Source organism: Zootoca vivipara, chromosome 14 (assembly GCF_965207765.1).
Source record: "Zootoca vivipara chromosome 14, rZooViv2.hap1.1, whole genome shotgun sequence".
NCBI classification, from domain to species: domain Eukaryota; kingdom Metazoa; phylum Chordata; class Lepidosauria; order Squamata; family Lacertidae; genus Zootoca; species Zootoca vivipara.
This window is the reverse complement of record NC_142597.1, coordinates 38,342,684-38,366,599: the sequence shown is the minus strand read 5'-3', so window position 1 is coordinate 38,366,599 and position 23,916 is coordinate 38,342,684. Positions and strand designations below refer to the sequence as shown.

General features: G+C 42.8%; 3 protein-coding genes across 5 annotated transcripts in view; 2 read left to right on the top strand and 1 right to left on the bottom strand.

The window, feature by feature from the left end:
- The window catches only part of NF1 (neurofibromin 1), a 166,871-nt gene that overhangs the window by 71,826 nt on the left and 71,129 nt on the right, over positions 1–23,916 (bottom strand). The gene's annotated exons all lie outside the window — the stretch shown is intronic.
- Positions 29–3,228, top strand: OMG (oligodendrocyte myelin glycoprotein). The gene is made up of 2 exons (XM_035139249.3): positions 29–531; positions 1,397–3,228. The coding sequence occupies exon 2, from the start codon at positions 1,403–1,405 to the stop codon at positions 2,738–2,740; it is 1,338 nt and encodes a 445-aa protein (XP_034995140.2). The 5' UTR covers positions 29–531; positions 1,397–1,402; the 3' UTR covers positions 2,741–3,228.
- On the top strand, positions 9,522–12,923 carry LOC148683579 (uncharacterized). Its single transcript, XM_088657850.1, has 2 exons — positions 9,522–9,647; positions 11,000–12,923. Exon 2 carries the CDS (start codon positions 11,012–11,014, stop codon positions 11,552–11,554), a length of 543 nt encoding a protein of 180 aa, XP_088513976.1. The 5' UTR covers positions 9,522–9,647; positions 11,000–11,011; the 3' UTR covers positions 11,555–12,923.

Sequence of the window (23,916 nt, the reverse complement as noted above, 5' to 3'; positions counted from 1 at the left end):
GAGTTATTTCAAGAGCTGCATTTAAGGCACACAGAGAAACCCAGCAAGACAAAAGCTGGTTAAAAGTAAGAGCAGGGAGCAGCCGGGAACAGTTCTAACGCTGAAGCAAGCTTATGACTAGCACAAACACCAAAAATCGAGACTGGATACTATTTGCACAGTTAAAGTATGCATGTCGTATCCTAATGCACTGAGACACATCCCAGGGGGAGGGCGGAGGGAAGGAACATGCGAGAGAAGTTTGGAAACTTGGGCTTTTGCTTCTTTTTTTAAAAAAAGAAAAGACTGTCCATTTTGTTGAGTATGCAACCCCTTGCAATAAATTTGAGTCAGCACCAAAACGACAGCTCTGCAGTCCTCCGATGGAGCACTGATCAGGTGGTTGCAGAGCCCCTGGAAACGGCAGTACGATGCAGCTGAGGAGGCAAAGCACAACCCACAGACAAACTGTGGCTACCCTGGAGAGTGAGCCGACCTTTGCGTTTCGGTCTTTCAGGGAAACGATGCACTGATACTGCAGCAGGGACTAAGGTAAGTTTGCTTCTTTTGCTCTTTCCTCCTCTCATTTGCTTTTAAGGCGAAATGCTGCCACAACGTGTTTGTTTGTGTGAGAGAGAGAGACAGAGAGAGACAGAGAGAAAGAGACAAAAAATTACTATATAGTATAACTCGGCAGCTTCTTAGAACAGCTGTCTACTGCAGTGACAGCTATAGAATCTCATCCTAACATTAAACCCTGGCTTGAAAATGGACACCTTGCCAAGCTTGGGAAAAATTAGATTAATATTATGGCAAAGGAGGGGGGGTACACAATTAGCAGTCCGAGCTTAAGCTTGCACGGTTCCGAATGCATGTCTGAATTGAAAATGCTATTTGATCAAATTATCTTATTTACAGCAGATAACAGAACTGATGTATAGCTGCAGGGATTTTAAGACTATTCTGTAGCCAGTGATCCGCTCCCTGCTTTATAAAATAATCCGTTGTAAAATAAAGAAGGGAGAAAACCCCATAGATAAACATGAAATTCAAAGGGCTGAAAACAGAAAGCAGACATTGTATAACATTTGGAAGAGACTAGCAGTTTAGGAAGAATGCTACCATTGGGAGCTGGAGGCGGATTGGGGGGGGGGAGAGAAAAAGGAGGGAGATGGAAATAGATGAGCCTCTTTCTGCCAGACAGCAAGACAGTAGGATGAAGAGATCGTTTGTAAATAGCTGTGTTTTTTACACCAGCGAGGTCTATGCCACAGGGATGTAGGTATGCGTGGTCTTCTTCTTGAAATGCAACTGCCTATGGCAAGGAACCAGTGTTTTAAAAAATAAACACCACCTTCTGAATTGTATTCATAGTCTGTGCAATAAACTGGCTATGTTGGCATGTATTTGTTTCCAGGCAACAATGGAGAACCGGGTCTTGAAGGCATCGCCCTGCGTCCTGGCGCTTCTCTTCTTCATACCAGCTGTCCAGGGTATCTGCCCTTTGGCGTGTTTGTGCTCAGGAAATGACAGAAACGTGGACTGTTCCAGCGGAAACCTGACCACGCTGCCACATGGACTTCAGGACAACATTACCTATTTAAACCTGTCTTATAACCACTTTGCTGACCTCAACCACCAGCTCACTCGGTTTGCCAATTTGAGGACCCTGGACATTTCCCACAACTGGCTCCAGAGCCTCCCGGCTTATCTGCCCAGGTCGCTGTGGGAAATATATGCTGCACACAACAACATCAAGGTCCTTCAGAAGCTGGACACAGCTTACCAATGGAACCTTAAAGTCCTCGACGTGTCTGGGAATATGGTGGAAAGGGCCGTTCTGATTAACAACACCATGATCAGCCTCAAGTCCCTCAACCTCAGTAGCAACAAACTGTGGACGGTGCCCACCAATATTCCTTACAACACCGAGATAGTGGATCTATCTAACAACTTCTTGACACAGATACTCCCCGGCACACTGGCGAGGCTGGCTCATCTTTCCGAACTTTACCTGCACAACAACAAGTTTGCCTATATTCCTGACGAGGCTTTCGACCAGCTTGATCAACTGCAGCTTGTCACGCTTTACAACAACCCCTGGTCATGTGAGGATAACAAGCAGGACCTCTCCTATTTGCAGAAATGGATAGGAGAGACGAGGGCTACCGTCGTAGGGTCGCCATGCTCAGATGAGGCCACCACCCCTTGGAAGACTGCCACGCCATTCTCGGCAGCTCCCACAGCTGCAGAGAGCCACCTCCTTGTTAAAGCTATGAAGGCGGCAGACGCAGCTGGGTCTCCAGTGGCAACGGAGCAAACCGGACAAGTGCACCAACAGTTTAGAATGAAGGAGGTTGGCCTGAGCGCCACCGCTGGCCAAACCATCGCCTTCACGAGCACAGACAGGCCACTGGTCCTCTACCCGGAAGACCTGAGCACAGAGAAACTCAGCTCTTACGAAGCAGCCGCAGCCACAAATGGCATCTACATGCAAGAGACAACCTCTGTGAATTCAAGCACAATGGGCTTGGTAGGACCATCCACCACTCCCATGACCTTAAGCATCACCAGTGGGGTGCCTACAAACTACTCAAAGAGACCACAGAGCACAGCTGTTACCGTAAAGAGAGAGGAGACGACCACAAAAATCAACCCTCGCGCACCCTCCAAGGCAAATATTCCCAAGGGGTGTTTGGCCTTCATCGTAATGCTTACCACAGTAGCCCTGCAATCTTGCTATGGATTTGTGCTTAAGTGAATGAATTGCTTCATTTATCCCATATTAATAAAATGGTCAAAGGGGGGGAAACGCTCATGTCCCACAATGATTCAAATGCCAAGAAGAAATGCCCGTTTAGATTCTGAAATATGACCGTAAGCGAGAAGACTGCACAAAATTATGTCTTGATAACCAAGCTGCTACTTACTTTAACTACGTCTTACTGAAATTAAACAGAGGAAGCCTAATTCTATCAAATATAATCGTTTTTATGAAATGTGCTTATTTTGTATTTACATTTTTAATTTTCTTCACACAAAAAATATGAAAAATGTCAGTATTTTATGTATTGATTATGAATAGTTTTGTCATTAAACATCTGGAAAAGGAAAAAAAAACCATGAAAGACCTATATTATATATGTATTGTCTTGCTTGACTTGCCAGAGAGTCTTGTAATATAAAAGTGCTGGTCCTTTATAAAAGGTGACATGCAAAAGGGAGGAAATAAAGTCATCTAAAACTTAACTGCTTCTTATTTTGAGGCACATGGCTGGTGCATACATGCAGAGAGGCATGTGCAAAAGTTAAATTAATGTAATGCTATAACAGAATCATCTTAATATCTACAACAGTGTGTGCATTAGAACACTTGGGCTGCAATCCTTACTCTAGTTCTGGTTGCCTCACCTAAAAAAAAGGATATTGTTGAGTTGGAAAATGTTCAGCAAAGGGCATCCACAATTATCAAGGGGGTGGAATGACTCTCCTATGACAAAAGGTTGCAGCTTTGGGACTTTTTAGTTTAAGGGACAAAGCGAGTAAGAAGTGACATAAGTGGTTATGGTATGGAGAAAGTGGAGAGAGAGAAGTTTTTCTCCCTCTCTCGTAAAGCGAGACATTGGGGCCACCCACTGAAGCTGAATGCTAGCTAGGAGATTCAGGACAGATAAAAGAAAGTACTTTTCCATGCAGCTCATAGTTGGAACTCAGTCTCACAGAAGGCAGTAATGGCTACCAACTTGGATGGCTTTAAAAGATTAATTAATGGAGGAGAAGGCTATTGATGGCTACTAGCCATGATGGCTATGCTCTGCCTCTGCAGTTGGAGGTGGCAATGCTGCTGAATCCCAGCTGCTGGAAACTACAAGAGGGGAGAGGGCTCCTGTGCTCAGGTCCTGCTGGCAGGTTTCCCACAGGCATCTGATTGGCCACTGTGAGAACAGGATGCTAGACCAGATAGGCACTTGGACTTATGCAGCAAGCTCTTATTATTATTTTTAACCCCATCAACCAGGTAATAAGCCCCACTGAACTCAACAGGATCTATTTTTGAGTGAGACGTGGTTAGGATTGCACTGTTGGCTAGGCTTACCACTCACTGCAGCTGGCTGCCTTAATTCACATTCTCTTCCCAAGCATATAATAAAGTCATTACTTCAATTTGCTGAGTTAAGCCTTGCCTCTGCAGAGGGTACATATAGGGAGACAGTGGCAAGACCAGGAGAGGGGACAGGAAGATGCATTGCTCAAGGCAGATGAAACAATCAACTGTGGCTAAACCCAAACAAGTGTTCTGCAAACCCCTTTCATATCATGACTTTATACCAGTCGTCCCCAATCTTTAGCCCTCCAGATGTTTTGGACTAAAATTCCCATCTTCCCCGACCACTGGTCCTGTTAGCTAGGGATCATGGGAGTTGTAGGCTAAAACATCTGGAGGGCCAAAGTTTGGGGGTGCCTGCTTTACGCCATGGTTTGCAGTCAATGCATAGCCATGGTTTAAAGTGTCATAACCTAGCACAGCCAAAGTTAAGGAAAACAAACCATGGTTAATCATTAATGCATGTATGCAGCCTTAGCATCCAGTTCTCTAGAAACTAACAGGAAGGTTGGTTTAATTCAGGGATAGCCCTTTTGTATATTTGGGGGACAATTCAGATGGGGGTACACAATATATCACAACACTAGAGTTCATAGTGAAAAATCTGGCCATTTCTTCAGAACAAAAAAATATGCCCACTGGGTGGCCGTATCTTTTTATCTGGTGCGCACTGGTCCCTAATCTCCCACAGGGCTTCAGAGAGGCTGATCTCCTATGCCCATCTGTTTGACCAGCACTTTTACAAAGAGGTGTTTGTAGATAGAAGACCAGGTTGTAACTGGATAAAGCAGGGTGGGACAGCATGATCCCAGTTACAACATGCTGCTTGAACATAGGAAGCTGCCTTCTACTGAGCAAGACCACTGGTCCATCTAGCCCAGTAAGGGACTACACTGACTGGCAGGCGGTCTGCAGGGTTTCAAACAGAGAGAGTCTCCTAGCACTGCCCGGAGTTGCCATTGGCGATTGAACCTTTGCGCATCTGCGTGCAAAGAAATTGCCCTTTTGTGCACAGGGCTCAAGTCTTGTCTGAATAACCTTGAGTTTGTATTCAGAAATGACAGAACGTTCAATGAGGAAAATGCCATCCTAAGAACCCACAAAGATTGGGTGAAAGCAACATCCCCATGCAGCTCAGAGGTAGGACACCTGCTTTGCATGTAAAAGGTCCAAAGTTCAATCCCCACTATCTCTAGCTTTAAAAAGGGATCACATAGCAGGGTGCGGGAAAGAGACTGCTCCGTAGCTGTGGCTGCCAGTCAGAGTAGAAAATGCTGGGCTAGGTGGACAAATAATCAGACCAGACAGAAGGCAGCTTTCTGTGCTGTCCAACATGGAGCTTTCACTAGAAGCGATCAGGAAACTCCATCAAAAAAACCAATTATCTGAATGGATGTACTGACGACAGCCATGCAGAAGCCTGGTTTCCCTGGAAATGAGAGCTATGGGCCAAGTATCTGCTTTGTAGGAATTGGGTGCACACAAAAAGCAGGAATAGGCAGCAGGAGCAGCATATTCTAGTTGGTTTTGTGGGGAGGAAAGGTTGGGTACTAATACAAAAGAGAGACCGGTAAATTCATGCCTTTAGTTACCTCAGTAATAAAAGTCAGGGGCTGTCTAGGCTTGGAGGAGTGAACTCTGGAAATAAACCCAGGCCAGTGTCCTTGTGAGAGGCTGCGGAAAACCACGACTCTGTTTGGAATGCAAATATTCCTTCGCAAGAGGCTAAGGTAGAGAGGGGCAGAACTGGCAGCGAAAGCCTGACACGTGCCAGATCCTTGCTTTGCAGCTCCCACAACAGGTTACATATTGCAGCAGCCATTTCCATGGTTACCAGAAGCAGAGGATTCAGAAAGCGAGACCAGTTCTACATTATTATTAAAAAAAAAAACACCACCAAACCACAGAGTTGTTTCCCCCCCACTGTGGTTCAAGGAAATCAGAACTGAAAAACAAAGCGAGAACTAGGATTAATATGCTCATCTCATAACTGAAGAAAACGTGAAGTGGCAGTATCCCAGAGGTGCTAAAAATGGGCCCATTGCTCACCTACACTACTCTGGGGCCAAAGGAACCAGTGCATTCAGACAGCTTCCTCATAGCTGGTTTCAAGGGGGAGGGGGAATGCCCAGACACACAGAAAAGGCAGAACCTGCTATGCTAGCAGTTAACCCTGCCTGACCAGGGGCCCTCCCATCTCAGCCAAATGTGCGTTATCCCTTTTAATTATTGCTTGCATTTCTGCCCTGCATTCTCAGCCTAACAGGGCTCCCAAAGTGGATGTGAGGATGCTGGCAGTGTGGAATAATAATAATAATAATAATAATAATAATAATAATAATAATAATAATAGGAGATAGATAATAGATAATAATAATAATAGAAGACATCAAGAAGAGGTGGCAAGAATACACAGAGGAATTATACCAGAAAGATATGGAGGTCTCATACACCCCAGGTAGTGTGGTTGCTGACCTTGAGCCAGACATCTTGGAGAGTGAAGTCAAATGGGCCTTAGAAAGCATTGCTAATAACAAGGCCAGTGGAAGTGATGATATTCCAGCTGAACTATTTAAAATTTTAAAAGATGATGCTGTTAAGGTGCTACACTCAATATGCCAGCAAGTTTGGAAAACTCAGCAATGGCCAGAGGATTGGAAAAGATCAGTCTACATCCCAATTCCAAAGAAGGGCAGTGCCAAAGAATGCTCTAACTACCGCACAATTGCGCTCATTTCACACGCTAGCAAGGTTATGCTTAAAATTCTACAAGGCAGGCTTAGGCAGTATGTGGACCGAGAACTCCCAGAAGTGCAAGCTGGATTTCGAAAGGGCAGAGGAACCAGAGACCAAATAGCAAACATGCGCTGGATTATGGAGAAAGCTAGAGAGTTCCAGAAAAACGTCTACTTCTGCTTCATTGACTATGCAAAAGCCTTTGACTGTGTCGGCCACAGCAAACTATGGCAAGTTCTTAAAGAAATGGGAGTGCCTGATCACCTCATCTGTCTCCTGAGAAATCTCTATGTGGGACAAGAAGCTACAGTTAGAACTGGATATGGAACAACTGATTGGTTCAAAATTGGGAAAGGAGTACGACAAGGTTGTATATTGTCTCCCTGCTTATTTAACTTATATGCAGAATTCATCATGCGAAAGGCTGGACTAGATGAATCCCAAGCCGGAATTAAGATTGCCGGAAGAAATATCAACAACCTCAGATATGCAGATGACACAACCTTGATGGCAGAAAGCGAGGAGGAATTAAAGAACCTTTTAATGAGGGTGAAAGAGGAGAGCGCAAAATATGGTCTGAAGCTCAACATCAAAAAAACCAAGATCATGGCCACTGGTCCCATCACCTCCTGGCAAATAGAAGGGGAAGAAATGGAGGCAGTGAGAGATTTTACTTTCTTGGGCTCCTTGATCACTGCAGATGGTGACAGCAGTCACGAAATTAAAAGACGCCTGCTTCTTGGGAGAAAAGCAATGACAAACCTAGACAGCATCTTAAAAAGCAGAGACATCACTTTGCCGACAAAGGTCCGTATAGTTAAAGCTATGGTTTTCCCAGTAGCGATGTATGGAAGTGAGAGCTGGACCATAAAGAAGGCTGATCGTCGAAGAATTGACGCTTTTGAATTATGGTGCTGGAGGAGACTCTTGAGAGTCCCATGGACTGCTAGAAGATCAAACCTATCCATTCTTAAGGAAATCAGCCCTGAGTGCTCCCTGGAAGGACAGATCGTGAAGCTGAGGCTCCAATACTTTGGCCACCTCATGAGAAGAGAAGAATCCTTGGAAAAGACCCTGATGTTGGGAAAGATTGAGGGCACTAGGAGAAGGGGACGACAGAGGACAAGATGGTTGGACAGTGTTCTCGAAACTACGAACATGAGTTTGACCAAACTGCGGGAGGCAGTGCAAGACAGGAGTGCCTGGCGTGCTATGGTCCATGGGGTTACGAAGAGTCGGACACGACTAAACGACTAAACAACAAACAACAAAGGAGATGTGGCAAGTGCTTTGGCCTCTCAGCCCTATTAGGTGTGAAGAAAGGAGAGAGAGAGAAATCTTGCCAACCTATCCATTCAAAGATTGCCAACAGATCGCTAGCTTCTTCCCACCTCTGCCTTCAAACACAGCAGCCTTGCCCTGTGGCAAAGCATCTCAGGTGAAGACTGGCGATGGTGATCTCAGGGAAGCTCAGCTTCCACTGCTAATCTTCTCACTGAGGGTATCTGACAAGCTTCTTAGCAAAGGCAGGTTTCTCCAGGATGCACCCTGAAAGCCACTTGCTTACCCTTCTCATCTCACGCCACCTAATTACTGATTAATGCAATTTCTGATTAAAACAGTGCTGCTCAGTAATCCATCTTTCTACATAAGATGTGCAGGAAACACGGAATGTGCTTATAGCCTTTTGCTGCTTTAGTTTGAGGTCTCCGGGCAGCCAAATGCCTCAGCCATCAAAGCATCGTGCACCCAGATGTAGTTCTTCTTTTGGAGCATTCCGAAGCCTGCAAGCTTAGCTGCCCCAGAAGGTTGTTCACAGCCATACCACTGGGTTTTAAGATTTCATCAGGCCCTACCCACAGTAAAAAGGCAGCTGCACAAAATATTCACAGCCTAAGACACAGCTTGCCTTTCTGAATGACAGACCAACTTATCTTCACATCATCATGCTTGAAACATATGTTGTAGATATTTTTCCACATTTATTATGTTATTTTTGTGATATACATAAGAAAACTTGTATAACATTATTCTTGTTTATAAAACCCAATTATAATAATAAAAGGTATAAGGCAAATGGAGTTGTCAACAGGTTAATGAAATGCCAGTGGGTTATTAGCTTTAAACTGATTTGATTAAATCTGTAAATTCACATTAGAGCAAAACATTGCTTTTTGCGATATAAAACCACACATTGTTTTTAGATGATGCATCCACCTGCCACTACCTTAGATGTGCTATTTTCCTCCTACATACAGGGGAAAATGGGGAATGCTGATTTTATTAGCATTTCTACTGAAATTAGAGGTTGTTGTTTTTAAGTATTCTGATTGACTGGGGCAACTTTCTATAGTTTTACTCAAAAGGTGGTTAGCAGAATAGATTGTTTTTATTGATGCATTTATTTTCTTACATTTATATCCCTCCTTTCTTCCAAGAAGATCATCAGACTAAGGCCTGCTTAACTTCAACAAGGTGCCTTCAGACCATGCATATCTAGACAATTGATCAAGGAAACACTGCAGCTCTAGATTTCAAAATATACTGCTGCAAACATTCAAGGTTGAAAATGCTTTCAGCATTTCTATTATGCTTCCTGAATGCTCCATGAGGTCTATTTTTATTAAAAACAATATTTAGTTTGGATTATGCTTTGCAAACAAGGAAACGAACCTTTTGTTAGCTGCGTGGTTACATCATTCTTAAGCTTGACATAAATTGCAGTTCCCAATATTCCTGCCCAGCTGTTTCTAAGACTGAGAGGTGAATAAGCTAAGGAGGTGCATTTGATCTCCCAGGACGAGGATCCAAAGGGGAAAAGAGAGAGGTATGGAATTTGACACTGTGATATAATTGCCTCATTTTGAACATGATAGTACTTGCTCCTTTGATTTATTTATTTTTTGTCTGCTTTCCAACTTTCTTCCAAGGGCACAATAATCACAACATTGGTACTGGTGCATTAGATCAGTGGTTCCCAATGTTTATTCTCCACAGACCACTTGAACATTGTTGAGGGTCTTGGTGGACCATTTAATTTTTTTATTTGTTATCTGCCTGATGTTTCAACTGTAATAATATTTGGGGTGAGATTTTGATTTATTGCATACTGCCCAGAAATAACGAATGCTTCTGCATCTCCTTTTTTATTTTAACAACTGAGTGAGTCTATAATAATAATAGCTGAAATTCTAAAGAATCTAGGGCTGGGATCCAAAAAGTCACTGAAATGCTTCCATGAAGGAACTGGAGGGCCTTCTCAGTAGTGGCACCCACCCTGTGGAACACCCTCCCATCAGATGTCAAAGAGATAAACAGCTATATTCAGAAGGCAGTCCAGTATAGGCAAATTTTTAATGTTTTGCTGTTTTACTGTGTTTTTATATTTTGTTGGAAGCCAGCCAGAATGGCTGGGGCAACCCAGTCATATGGTTGGGGTATAAAAACAACAACAAACAACAACAACAACAACAATAAGGACTTGTGAGATTCCCTCTTCTAATTATGTAGTTCTTTGGATCTCATTCTAAGTTGGGGGCCCAAGAAATAAAGTATACTTAGAAGAAAGCAGGGGCTGGGCTTGGCTCAAAAACTTCAATAAAGTGTATTAAAAGACAGCATCAAAAGCAACAAGATTTGGCCCGTTCAGATCGCATTTTTTTCTTAATATGTTGTGTGGCATGCAAAACAATGAATCTCTGCTTTGATATCGCTATATCCAAGGGCCAATTTACATCACTTTTTAAAAAGTCACATGGGATAGACATCTCAGTGGTAAAGGGCGTCCCTGTGGAATGCCCTCCCACCAGATGTCAAAGAGAAAAACAACTACCAGACTTTTAGAGGACATCTGAAGGCAGCCCTCTTTAGGGAAGCTTTTAATCTTTAAGAAATTAGTGTACTGTATTCTAATATTTCTGTTGGAAGCCGTGCAGAGTGGTTGGGGAAACCCAGCCAGATGGGCGGGGTATAAATAAATAATTTTATTATTATTATTATTATTATTATTAAAGGTGCATCACATGCTTGGCAAAGTCCAAAAACAAGATCTCATGAGCCCTGAAGGTGACTTTGTGAAGGAGGCACAGTTGGATAGCTTAGTTTGAACAGCCAGCTAGCCATTTACAAAGACAACTATGAGTTATATACTGTATTGATTGTATTGTTCTTCTGTACCAGAATCCCAGGTGAATGATGCAGTTCGGTCCACACTCCATCTTTATCCTAATGCTTAGTGGGCTTCACTTCATTAACTGTGAGCCAACAGCAAAAGATGCGCCCACTACCTTCCAGAGCCCTAACAGCACATCCAATCCTGGCTCAGCCAACACCCTCTATACCCCATCTACTCCTGGCCCAGTCAGCAACATGGTCACATCACCAGCCAACACCACCAGCACGTCCACCAAAGGGCTAACCAGCAATGCCACCATGTCGCCAGCTAACAATGCTACCGCTTCTACTCCTGGCCAAGCCACCAACACAGCGAAAGTCACTCAAGGTCAAACCAACGCCACTTCATCTTCTCCTGGCCAAGCCACCAACACAGCGAAAGTCACTCAAGGTCAAACCAACGCCACTTCATCTTCTCCTGGCCAAGCCACCAACACCACAGCAAGCCAGAACAATGGCACTACAAGCGCTTCTCACAAGAAAACAACCAATATTGCTGTATTCCCAACGTCTTCATTTTTCGGATTTGCATTGCTTGCCGTTTCCATACTCTGCCTGTAAGAAAGTATTTCTCTGTTGTACACTGTCATCCTTGGAGAAAAGGCTTTCCTCTTTCCACTGTTAACTGGTCTGTGAGTCAGTTCTCTGAGAGGTTTCACCTCCTATTTGAAATATTCTACAAATAGCCCAATCTTTCACTGAAAGATCAAGCAAATCCAACACTGAAGCTAGAGGATTGTGAGACTGAGATGGGGACAGAGCAGCTTTTATCTAATCATGGCACATATTCATAAACTATGTAAGCTCTGGGGAGGCTGGAATCACAATTGATTTACATTGTTGGATATGTGAACAACAGCTCACTTGCAGCCACGGGTTTTCAATGGTCCAGACCACAATTCCTAGCTTTGCTCCCCAAACTGAGGATCATGATCAGTTTCATTCCAAGCAAACCATGATTGTGATGTCAAGGTTTGTTCTTTACTTCCAAGTCATGGTTTTGAGCAATCCCGGTTTTGGCCATTATGCTAGGTCAAGGATTGTAGCTTTTCTCCCACATGCTAAAAGTGCTTGAGATGCTTTTAACTATGATATGCAACCAAGGCCAATGTAGCTAATAGTGAGCAAATAATGAGCTGTGAGTAAATACTCTCTGCTCCTAGAAAAAGAGCTAGTGCCTTCCAAACACTCCCTTCAGTCTTCCTTAATTATGTGATGAGGTGTTTCATTTGCTGTGTTGATTTGGGGGCCAATGGAAATGGTCCCTGGGCCTCCTTCCCTTGGCACACTTGATTCAGGCATCATAACAGTAGTGGGCTAGAAAGTTAAAAAGAAGATTAATGCCAGAGAAAGGTGGAGTGAAGATCCAGACCTCCCTTTTGAATTAGGGGCATATATGTTGTTTATTTATTAGCAATTAGATCAATGTGCTCTACTGGGGAATCAAAGGGAATGAAGCCATGTGTAAGACAGATAAAAAAAAATCAACCTGCCTAATGAAATGCTCCATTCAATGAAAGGGAAACAACTGATGGATCAGTCCCAAATGAGTAACATGAAAAGTCAACAGGAATGGCATTCCTCACTGTTGATCCCTGGAGAAAAGAGAGCAGACAAGCGGGCACTGAGCATAAGGGATGTCCATGGGGAAAGAGTGGGTGATGTGCAGAATTTAACATATGGTTGTTTTGGTGCCACTGTGAAATGGAGGCTGTGCCACTCCTTTTTACAAGCAGCAGCTCAGGTTGTACCTGGCAGGTGTGGCAATTGATAGCGGTGAGATCTATAGGGAAGAGATGGATAGGATAATTTCTATGCTATAGCACTGCCTGTAATGCCTTTCTACATGTTTGTTTTAACTGGCAGTAAAAACAAATACAGTATGCCATGTCGGATTGTATTTGCTTGCATTAAACATGGCCAAAGCGGATTTATTTTCTTCTGTCATTGACTTAAGCTTCCAGATCCATGTAACCACAAAACAAGCCACCTTTTGGCTATGCTTCACAACTGATGATGTACAAAAAATTCTCTTGAGAAGAAACATCAGGCCTGTACTCTTGAAAGGAGCAGCGATCAAATCAATGACCCTTCCCTCCTTTCCTTGTACATTAGACCTTGCTAAAACAGCATTTTCTCCCTTGCTAGAGACTAAAGTGATGCTTACACCAACTGCATTTAACTGTGAATGTTCAGTCTCTTCCATTGATAGATGTTATCCAGATTCAGGGGAAGGGCCCCAATATGGTGGATGTTTTGGACTACAATTCCCACCAGCCTCAGCCTGCATGACCAATGTTCAGGGATGATGGGAGTTATGGTCTAAAACATCTAAAGGGCACCAGGCTGGGCTATGCTGATTCCTCTGTGCTTGGTCCCCTTCAGTGGGAGGAGCTTCCACCAAACCCCCAACAACTGGATGGCCATCTGTTATGGATGCTTTAGCCCAGATTCCTGCATTGCAGGGGGTTGAACTACAGTAGATGACCTGTGGGGTCCCTTCCAACTCTACAATTCTATGACTCTAACTCAGTCTGATGTGGGGGAAGACAGCAATTTATGTGTGAAAAACCAGAAAGGAATTAGGCTTATGAGACAGGGGTAAGCGTTCGTGCTAAATATGTACATTATTCCAGTCCACAGTGATATCCCCTTGTTGTAGCCTAAAACATAAAACAAAACATTTCAAGTAATCATTTTCAATAATATGCAAAACATCACCAGCTAATTGGCTGGTTAGCGCGCACACAAAAAGTTTTCCTTGCCAAACACGGATCCAAATACCAGAGTACTTGACATACAGAAGTGGGAGGCATGATTTAAAGCAGTGTTCCAGGAAAGCATCCACCATGCTCAACTTTTAACTGAAGCCAATCCAAATCAGCGGACCAGAGCATGATAACATTATCTGGCCTGTAGATGGGAGGATGCAGGATTTGTGAGCAAGTTCCAGCATTTTAACAATGGCAGGAAGTTCCCCAAAGCAGCGACCATAGCACCAATAAAACAAAACAAGGCTTCCGCCTACACCCCAAGTGAAAGTTGCACGTAGACCTTAAGAAAGAAAGTAGCCCCTCCTGGCTGAGGAAATTATACACCCACAAGAACGGCTGAAAGGCAGAAATAGAAAATTGTTGCATGCAAAGCAGCGGCCTTACACCTCAAACACTTGTATGCGGAAGCCCTACTGTGGGAAGAGGGGTTGCGAGTGCATCTGTAGAGAGATCTTTAAAACACTCCAATTCCTTAATAATTTTGGGAATGTATCCCATGTAGTCAGGCAACCAAAAGCATGAGACTCATAATCCCAGGGTTGTGGATTTGAGCCCAACACTGGGCAAAAGATTCCTACATTGCAGGGGGTTGGACTAGATGACCCTCATGGTCCTTTCCAGCTCTACAACTCTATGATCCCACTTTTATGTTTTGGAGGGGCAGCTCAGGAGTTTCAAATGCATGCTTGAAAATTTAAAGAATGAATATGTGGAAGATTGTAAACTAGTGCATTGTGTGGCACATGCCCCAAAACATACATACATATTAGAAAACCACCAGATATGTAGTTTCACTTGTCAGAATCTATGCTGGGAATCCACCTGTATCTTGCAGGGAAGAAACTGTCCTCTGTTCAATTTTGAGGGGCAAGAATGAACAAGGGAATGCTCACTTGCCAACTCTTGGGGCTCCCTTTCTGAAGTTGTTCAAGGTCTGGATTTCATTGGCTGTCCAGGATGAACCCACAGGGTACTGGGCAACTAACTATTGAACCCTGCTATTTCACTAACAATTCAAAGGCATTTAGTTTCTTTGCAGAGCTGCCAATGTACAGATCTCAAAATATGCAATGCAGTATTTCAATCAATTCCAGCAAAAGCTCCAATTTAGGAACTGTTGCTGCAAATAAACAAACAAAATAAAAAGAAAGATTTACTGAGGAGCTTGGGTGGCATAGCAGAAGCAACTAGCTGGAAAGCCTTTGAGATTGAGAGTTGGAGGAGGAGGTTTCAGGGTGCTGCGATTTTAAAGTTAAGATCTTTATACCAACTGAAGAGAGGTGAGGTTTTAGGTGGATGCTCCCTCTCGTGGCCATATCATGCAACATAAAAAAATGCAAGCAAGCACTTCAGAGATGCAGCAAACACTTGTGGGTGCTGTTCACCTAAGTTTAGATTATCAGCACTGATTTCTGGATTGATAAATTCTCCCTTCCCCTCTGCTGCTACTATTTGCAAAAGAGCTCTTTGGAAACTTAAACAATTTCCGAGATGAACCTTATGCACAAGGTTTGATAAAGGCCATATACATATTTGTGTACATCCTACCTTTCTGGTGCCTGTCCCCTGCCATACTTAGTGTATTTCAAAAGCAGTACAAGAGCTTTATGTAAGGAGAGGATACCAGGGATGTTGCTACCTGGCCTGCCCTGAATCTCCTGGGTAGGTGGGAAACAGCACATGGTACCTAGATCACATACACTGAAACAACCACACTCTTGTTGAGAATACACAAAAATGCTTGGGTAAGGTAACCTGAAAACAGAAAATTGGAACCTGCCTTATACTGTATCAGACCCACTGGCCCATCTAGCTCAGTACTGTCTACACTGATTGGCAGCAGTTCTCCAGGGTTTCAGGTAGGCAGTTTCTCTCACCCCTAACTAACAATGGCAGGGATTGAGCCTTCTGCATGCAAGCTCCAAAACTGAGCTACAGCCCTTCAGAACAAGCTGAAACTACATCTGATGGCAGCTCCACACATTCTGACTGCTTCAGGGAACATATAATGTGAGGAAATCACATATAAGTGCATTTGCACCTTCAAACATCAGCACAAACAGGCCATGTTTCTCGGATCAAATTTCTGAGGTTCATGAACAGCGGTGTTTAAAACTGTGCACAGCAACATGCTTTGTGTGTTTCCTGCAGCAACCAAAGTGTCACATTGCTCTAAATAAAAACTGTACTTGCCCTTTCTGGGCAGGTTTAGGTCCAGGAAACCTGGTAATAAATAGGAAAGGGATCAAAACCTATTCAGAGGAATCCCACCAATGTGACAATAATTTGCTTCAGTTTTTGCAGATGCAAAACACCTACACCTGAGAATTACATGGATAATTATCCCAGGTTCAACATTCCCCAAATTATACCTGGATTTGAACAGGTGGTAAGAAATGTCCACCTCATGAGAAGACTCCCTGGAAAAGACCCTGATGTTGGGAAAGATTGAGGGCACTAGGAGAAGGGGACGACAGAGGATGAGATGGTTGGACAGTGTTCTCGAAGCTACGAACATAGAATCATAGAGTTGGAAGAGACCACAAGGGCCATCCAGTCCAACCCCCTGCCAAGCAGGAAACACCATCAAAGCATTCTTGACATATGCCTGTCAAGCCTCTGCTTAAAAGACCTCCAAAGAAGGAGACTCCACCACACTCCTTGGTAGCAAATCCCACTGCCAAACAGCTCTTACTGTCAGGAAGTTCTTCCTAATGTTTAGGTGGAATCTTCTTTCTTGTAGTTTGAATCCATTGCTCCGTGTCCGCTTCTCTGGAGCAGCAGAAAACAACTTTTCTCCCTCCTCTATATGACATCCTTTTATATATTTGAACATGGCTATCATATCACCCCTTAACCTTCTCTTCTCCAGGCTAAACATACCCAGCTCCCTAAGCCGTTCCTCATGAGGCATCGTTTCCTGGCCTTTGACCATTTTGGTTGCCCTCTTCTGGACACGTTCCAGCTTGTCAGTATCCTTCTTGAACTGTGGTGCCCAGAACTGGACACAGTACTCCAGGTGAGGTCTAACCAGAGCAGAATACAGTGGTACTATTACTTCCCTAGATCTAGATGCTATACTCCTATTGATGCAGCCCAGAACTGCATTGTCTTTTTAAGCTGCTGCATCACACTGCCAACTCATGTCAAGTTTGTGGTCTACCAAGACTCCTAGATCCTTTTCACATGTACTGCTCTTAAGCCAGGTGTCTCCCATCCTGTATTTGTGCCTTTCATTTTTTTTGCCCAAGTGTAGTACATTTCTCCTTGTTAAAATTCATCTTGTTTGCTTTGGCCCAGTTGTCTAATCTGTTAAGGTCATTTTGAAGTGTGATCCTGTCCTCCGGGGTATTAGCCACCCCTCCCAATTTGGTGTCATCTGAAAACTGTTGGGGTTAAAAGCAAAATCAGCAGAAACTGGTTGAGGAACTTACACATAGAGACCAAGGCTTAAACAAATGCTTGGTTTAATGGAGAAAGGAAAAATTACAAAAAATTAAATTAGGCTTACACAAAATACCCACACAACCAAACCACCCACCAAGAGCACACTGGGAAAACGCCCAGCACAGAGGCAACACACAACACCCCTGATATACCCTGCATCATCAGCTTCACAGCAACACCTGTAGAGCTGCTCCACAGCTGCAGAGCCCCAGTGATTAAATCTTTCCTGACTCTTAAAGGTACAGTGAAACAATAATGACACTTTTACACAATCATTCAACATATCCCCTGCAGTTCATTATTGTGAAACAGAGACAAACTTTGTACATGTCTTTCATGCGCAACTTTTGGAAGTGCTTTAGTAAAGATGTCTGCAACTTGTCTGTCACCGGGGACATATTCAAAAACAATTGTTTTGTCAGCAATCAAATTCTTTACAAATTGTAAACGTAATCTCAACACTCTAGTGCGCTGTGTGTTGGTTTCTGAGCACAGGATAGCAAGTCCACTCTGGGAATCGAGATAAACTTTTACTGGGAGTGATGCTGGCATCTTTAAGTCTTCAAATATTTGTAAATACCACTCTATATCACGAATGGCCTGAGTACAGGCATATAACTCACTTTCAGTTGAAGAAAGACAATTAATCATTTGATTCTGTGCTTTCCATTCAAAAGGACACCCATTATAAAAATAAACCATACCAGATGTACCTTTGTAATTATTTTGCTCTACAGCATGAGATGCATCACAATATATTTCAAAACCTTTGTCAATAGATGGTGTAAATTCCAATCTGTAACGTTTTGTGTGTTTGAGGTACATCACCACTCTCTTAAGAGCTTTGAAGCATTGGGTAGTGGGTTTTTCTACAAATTTTGCCAGAAAATGAAAAGCATAAGTTACATCTGGCCTTGAAACTCTTTGAATAAAATTGAGCTTGCCTATGGCAGAGCGATACAAAGTTTTGTCAGAGAACGTGTTATTGCCATCTGTAAAAGTGAAACCACATACCATAGGCGTTTCTTTCCCATTTGCATTCTTTAAACATAACATTTCAACAAGATCATCTATTTTTGCATTTTGATGAATCAAATAAGAACCATTTTTGCCTTCTTCAATTTGCATGGATATATAGTTTTTAGCTTTGCCTAATTCTACCACATCAAATTTTTCTTGTAACAGTGACACTATCTGTGTATATTCATGTTTAGTTTTTGTAGAAATTAATATATCATCTACAAACACACATAATTTGGTCACAGAATTTCCATTTTCTTTTGTAAATACACAGTTATCTGCCTTGCCTTGTGTAAAACCAAAATTCAGCAATTCCTTCACTAAAGTCTGATGCCAGTTTTTACCACTCTGATGCAAACCATAAAGAGATTTATTTAGTTTGCACACTACTCCTTTAGTGGCGATTACGCCATCAGGGACACGCATAAAAATTTGTTCTTCTAAATCTGCAAACAAATAGGCAGTTTTTATATCTACATGATAGACAGAATGTCCACGCTGAGATGCATCTTTTAACAAAATATGAACAGATTCATATTTTACGCTCGGTGAGTAACACAAATCATAGTCTTCACCTGGGATTTGCTGGAAACCCCTGGCTACTAACCTAGCCTTGTACCTTACAACTTCGTTTTTATCATTCATTTTCACTTTATAAACCCATTTTGAATCAATAACTCTCATGTCTGGAGTTTGTGGTACAAGAGACCAAGTGTTATGCTCTTTTAAAGAAGCTATTTCAGCATCCATAGCTTTGTACCAATTTACAGCTTCATGCAAAGGTAATTTTTGAACATCGTTGTAGCATTTTGGCTCAAAAACTACTTTATTGGCATACACAGTGTATAACTGCTCTTTTGAAAACCGTCTTGGTTCCTGTCTCTTTCTGTCTGAACGTCTTAGTCCTGAAGAAGAGCTAGGCCCTTCAGAATCAGTAGAACTATTTGGACTTCTAGCTTCAGACTGTAAATTGCTATCATCAGACTGATGAGACTCTTGTGGGCTTTTCTTACTTTCAGAAAACTCAGAAGAACTTAACCTTTCTTTAGGTGTCTGTGTCTTTAAATTTTCAAACAAATCACCAGACACAACAGGCTTTTCGTCTTCAGATTCACTAGTATCCCCTGCTCCAGCTTCTTCCTCTTCTACTTCTACTTCCTCCTCATCAGCATTATCTAAACCAGCACTATCTTGAAAAATAGCAACTCTATTCCAATTTACAGTTTCAATCATGCTTCTGGTAATATGAAATTTGCCAGTTGCTGGTACATAAACTCTGTACGCCCCCTGCTGGTAGCCCATAAACTTTCCTTGAACACTACGCTCATCCAACTTGTGTCTAGCAGGGTAGTGAATAATAACGTCTGAACCCCAAATTCGCAGGTATTTTAAATTAGGGCGTTTTTTAAACAACATTTCATAGGGTGTAACATTTAAACTAGAATGATAGGATCTGTTTTTAACAAAAAGATAGGCATGAAGAGATTCCGCCCAATATTCTTTCCCCAAATTAGCATCATGCAAGTAAGTTTTAACACCTGCCTGCAAATCACATTGCACTACTTCTACAATCCCATTCTGCCAAGGACTTCTAGGGCAGGACAACTCGTGAACAGTCCCCTGCGCTTCCAGGAAATGTGAAAATTCCTCAGAAACAAATTCTCCCCCCCTGTCAGAAAACAAATGCTTTATAGGTTTGTTAAAGTGGGTTTTTACCCAGTTGCAAAAAATCTTGTACTTCTCAAGTGCTTGTGACTTTTCAGCAATGGTGTAAACAAAACAATATCTGCTGTACTGATCAATAAGAGTAAGCCAATATTTTGAATTTCCTAAGGAAGGAGGGAGTGGCCCTACTAAATCACAATGCACGCGTTCAAATGGCTCTGTTACTTTCCTGCCTGAGCATTTACCCTTTCTTGCAACCTTAATCTTATTCTTACAACAAGATACACATTGCATATAGTATTTACATGGCTTTAAGTTTAGTCCATCAACAATCTTCTTTGTCTTTATCACATCTGTGAAATTTAAATGTCCCAAAAGTCTATGCGCCTCATGAATACAACCGGAGTGAGGCTTTACATTTCTCAGCCCCTGACTTGGCTGGGTTACTCTACAGTTCACAGGTGGCTGTGAATGTTTTTTAAAATATAGTCTATATAAACCTTCAGACTCTCTGGCATACAATACACGCTTTCCCCCTTTGTAGAACTCACATAGTGATTTTGTGAAGCACACAGTTACTCCTTGGCGTGCAAAGCAACTTACTGATAATAAATTGTCCACTGATGGGCAGTAAGTGCAATTTGCTATTGTGATGTTCAAGGAGTCAAGTTTCACAGTACCTCTGCCAAGCGACTGTAGAACGTCGGAGTTGGCCAGATGAATGGTGCCAATTTCCTCTTCGAAAGAAACAAACAGACTTCGGTCGTTACAAAGATGAATTGACGCCCCGGAATCTACTACAAACGATTTCCACGTGTCATCTTTAATTACTTTACGACCTAATTCACGAGCATGGAACGCTTGCGGCTCACGTCCATCTTTACGATGTGCTGCCGACTGCTGGGTTGCTGTCTGTGATTTACGAACTGGAACGGACCCTGAAGCATTTTGCTTTTTAAATCTGCAGTCCCTCGCAAGGTGCCCCTGCTTTTTACAAAACCAGCAATGCTCGGAAGTTTTGAAAGCAGATGAATCACCACAGACTTGCATACGGCGTTCCTCATTATTTTTAGAAATAGGAGTGCTAATCCCACAAGCCTCCCTTCTGTCCAGCTCGCCCATCAATCTTGCTGTTACCCCTTCCACAGTTAATTGTGCTGGAGGTACAGCAGATATCTGGCTAGCTATGGCAGACGCTGACTCCTTTCTAACGTGCACTGCCGCAAGACTGTCCCACATTTCTTTGGCAGTCTTCTTATTTCTTATATACACAACTTGCTGATCACTAACAGACAAGTTAATTAATGCCCTTGCTTTAGCATCACCTTTCGACCAGGCATCGGTCATAGGCGCAGGAGGGTCCTCGGTCACGTACTTCCACACATCACAGGAAGTTAGAAGTGCTTCCATGCGAAAGGACCATAAGCTATAGTTCTCGGCCGTTAGTTGCGGGAATGTCAAAGCCTTCTCAGCCTCAGCAACACGGTCTGCCATGCTGGAACTTTTCAACCACCAGCCCACAAAACCGTTGCAGCAAAAAGAAGGAAAAAACCTTTCTAAACCTTTCTCCAAAAACTAACATGTGCAGTTCCACACTCAACCACTGGGCCCATAACCAAGATGTTGGGGTTAAAAGCAAAATCAGCAGAAACTGGTTGAGGAACTTACACATAGAGACCAAGGCTTAAACAAATGCTTGGTTTAATGGAGAAAGGAAAAATTACAAAAAATTAAATTAGGCTTACACAAAATACCCACACAACCAAACCACCCACCAAGAGCACACTGGGAAAACGCCCAGCACAGAGGCAACACACAACACCCCTGATATACCCTGCATCATCAGCTTCACAGCAACACCTGTAGAGCTGCTCCACAGCTGCAGAGCCCCAGTGATTAAATCTTTCCTGACTCTTAAAGGTACAGTGAAACAATAATGACACTTTTACACAATCATTCAACAGGATGCCCTCAAGCCCATCATCCAAGTCATTGATAAAGATGTTGAATAAGACTGGGCCCAAGACAGAACCCTGTGGCACCCCATGAGTTTGACCAAACTGCGGGAGGCAGTGGAAGACAGGAGTGCCTGGCGTGCTCTGGTCCATGGAGTCACGAAGAGTCGGACGCGACTAAACGACTAAACAACAACAAAAGAAATGTCCAGTGGTACCTTGGAAACTAGCAAATGCACTGTGGCATACGTTTTCTGGGTCAGAGACCACTTCATAAAGTACTTATCTTTAGGTGAGCAACTGATCAAGATAGACCATGTATGTTATTTGGAATGAGACAGTATGGCCTAACAAAATCCTACCAAAACTTTTCATAGGACATGTTCCAATCATCCATTCAAGTTGCAAAGATTGAATGAAAGGTATATACTTTCTCTATGTTCTGTTTGGCCATTTGTGACCCTGCCTGCCTACAATTCATAAATATAACAAGTTGTAGTTTAGGAAAAATAGATTCTGATCTACCAAACCACATCCATATTAATTCAGGACATTACTTAAGAAGTAGGGACCCACTGCTAGGGAAGGAGACAGAATGTTAAAATTGGGGCAGAAGTTTCCAAAAACAGGGGGAAAGTAAGGAAAAGTGGTAAGGCAGTAGATGTAAGAGTTGATCACACTTCTGAATACCTGCTAATCGTTGTTGTTTAGTCGTGTCCGACTCTTCGTGACCCCATGGACCATAGCACACCAGGCACTCCTGTCTCCCACTGCCTCCCGCAGTTTGGTCAGACTCATGTTTGTAGCTTCGAGAACACTGTCCAACCATCTTGTCCTCTGTCGTCCCCTTCCTGCTAATCATAGTCTTATTTAAATGCAGCACCAAGTGTCTTAAAGAGCCTTACCACACAGGTCTCCATTCAGAAGAATTACACCTCTATAAATCAGGCTGAGGCACCTTGTGCACACAACATTAGCAGATACAATACACCTGTATGGCAAGTAAATGTGGACAGCTATGATGGTTACAGCGTGGTGCTGATAACGCCAAGGTTGCAGGTTTGATCCCCATATGGGACAGCTGTACATTGCAGGGGGTTGAACTAAATGATCCTTAGAGTCCCTTCCAACTTTACAATTCTATATATGTACCAGGAACCCAACTTGTACACGATGCTGAAACTCTTGGTTAACCCACAAGTTCCCACTCTTTTTCGTTGACTTTAGTGCGGTTCTCTATCATGAAGGTTCAGAAACTGTTCTATTCACTGACTCGTTATCTGATCAGCAATGAGAACTGCTCAGAGACGGGTGTTAAGCTGCAGTTGCCTTTTAGAAGAAGATGAAACTGAAGGATTCTGTTGCTAGAAACAAAAATGAAAGAAGGTGGCATAGCATTGTACCACAGGCGGGTTTCACGACAAGTGTTCAACTGACTCAGAGGCAAGCGATACCATAGCTACTGGTGCTTTTGAAAATGAAAAGAAAAGGATGCTTTCTCCTCTTAACAGTGAAGCCACAAAGCTCAACACACATTTGTGTTTCAGACTATCTGTTCCACTCCAGGGAGGGATAGAATTACAGCACTATTGTGCCCTTTTAAGAAGAAAGTCATTCCAGGAAAAAGTCACCTTCGGCAAGCACACGTATCAGGAAATGAAGATGCACACACTGTCGTTGCTACTGGCAAATGAAAATATTAACAATAATGTTGCTCTGTAACAATGACTTTGAGAACATGAGAGTAATAATAATAATAATTTATTATTTGTACCCCGCCCATCTGGCTGAGTCTCCCCAGCCACCCAATTGAGTGTTAAAACAATACAGCATTAAATATTAAAAACTTCCCGAAACAGGGCTGCCTTCAGATGGCTTTTAAAAATAGGATAGCTCAGGGGTTCCCCAACTGTGGCCCATGGACCACCAGTGGCTGACGATATACAATCAAGTGGTTCAGGGTGTGGCTTTTAAAAATACAATTAAAAATCATATAGCACAGCCCATTACAATTGTTACATCAGGCTGAAAAATCAGGATGTGGTCTAGCAATTTTCAAGTG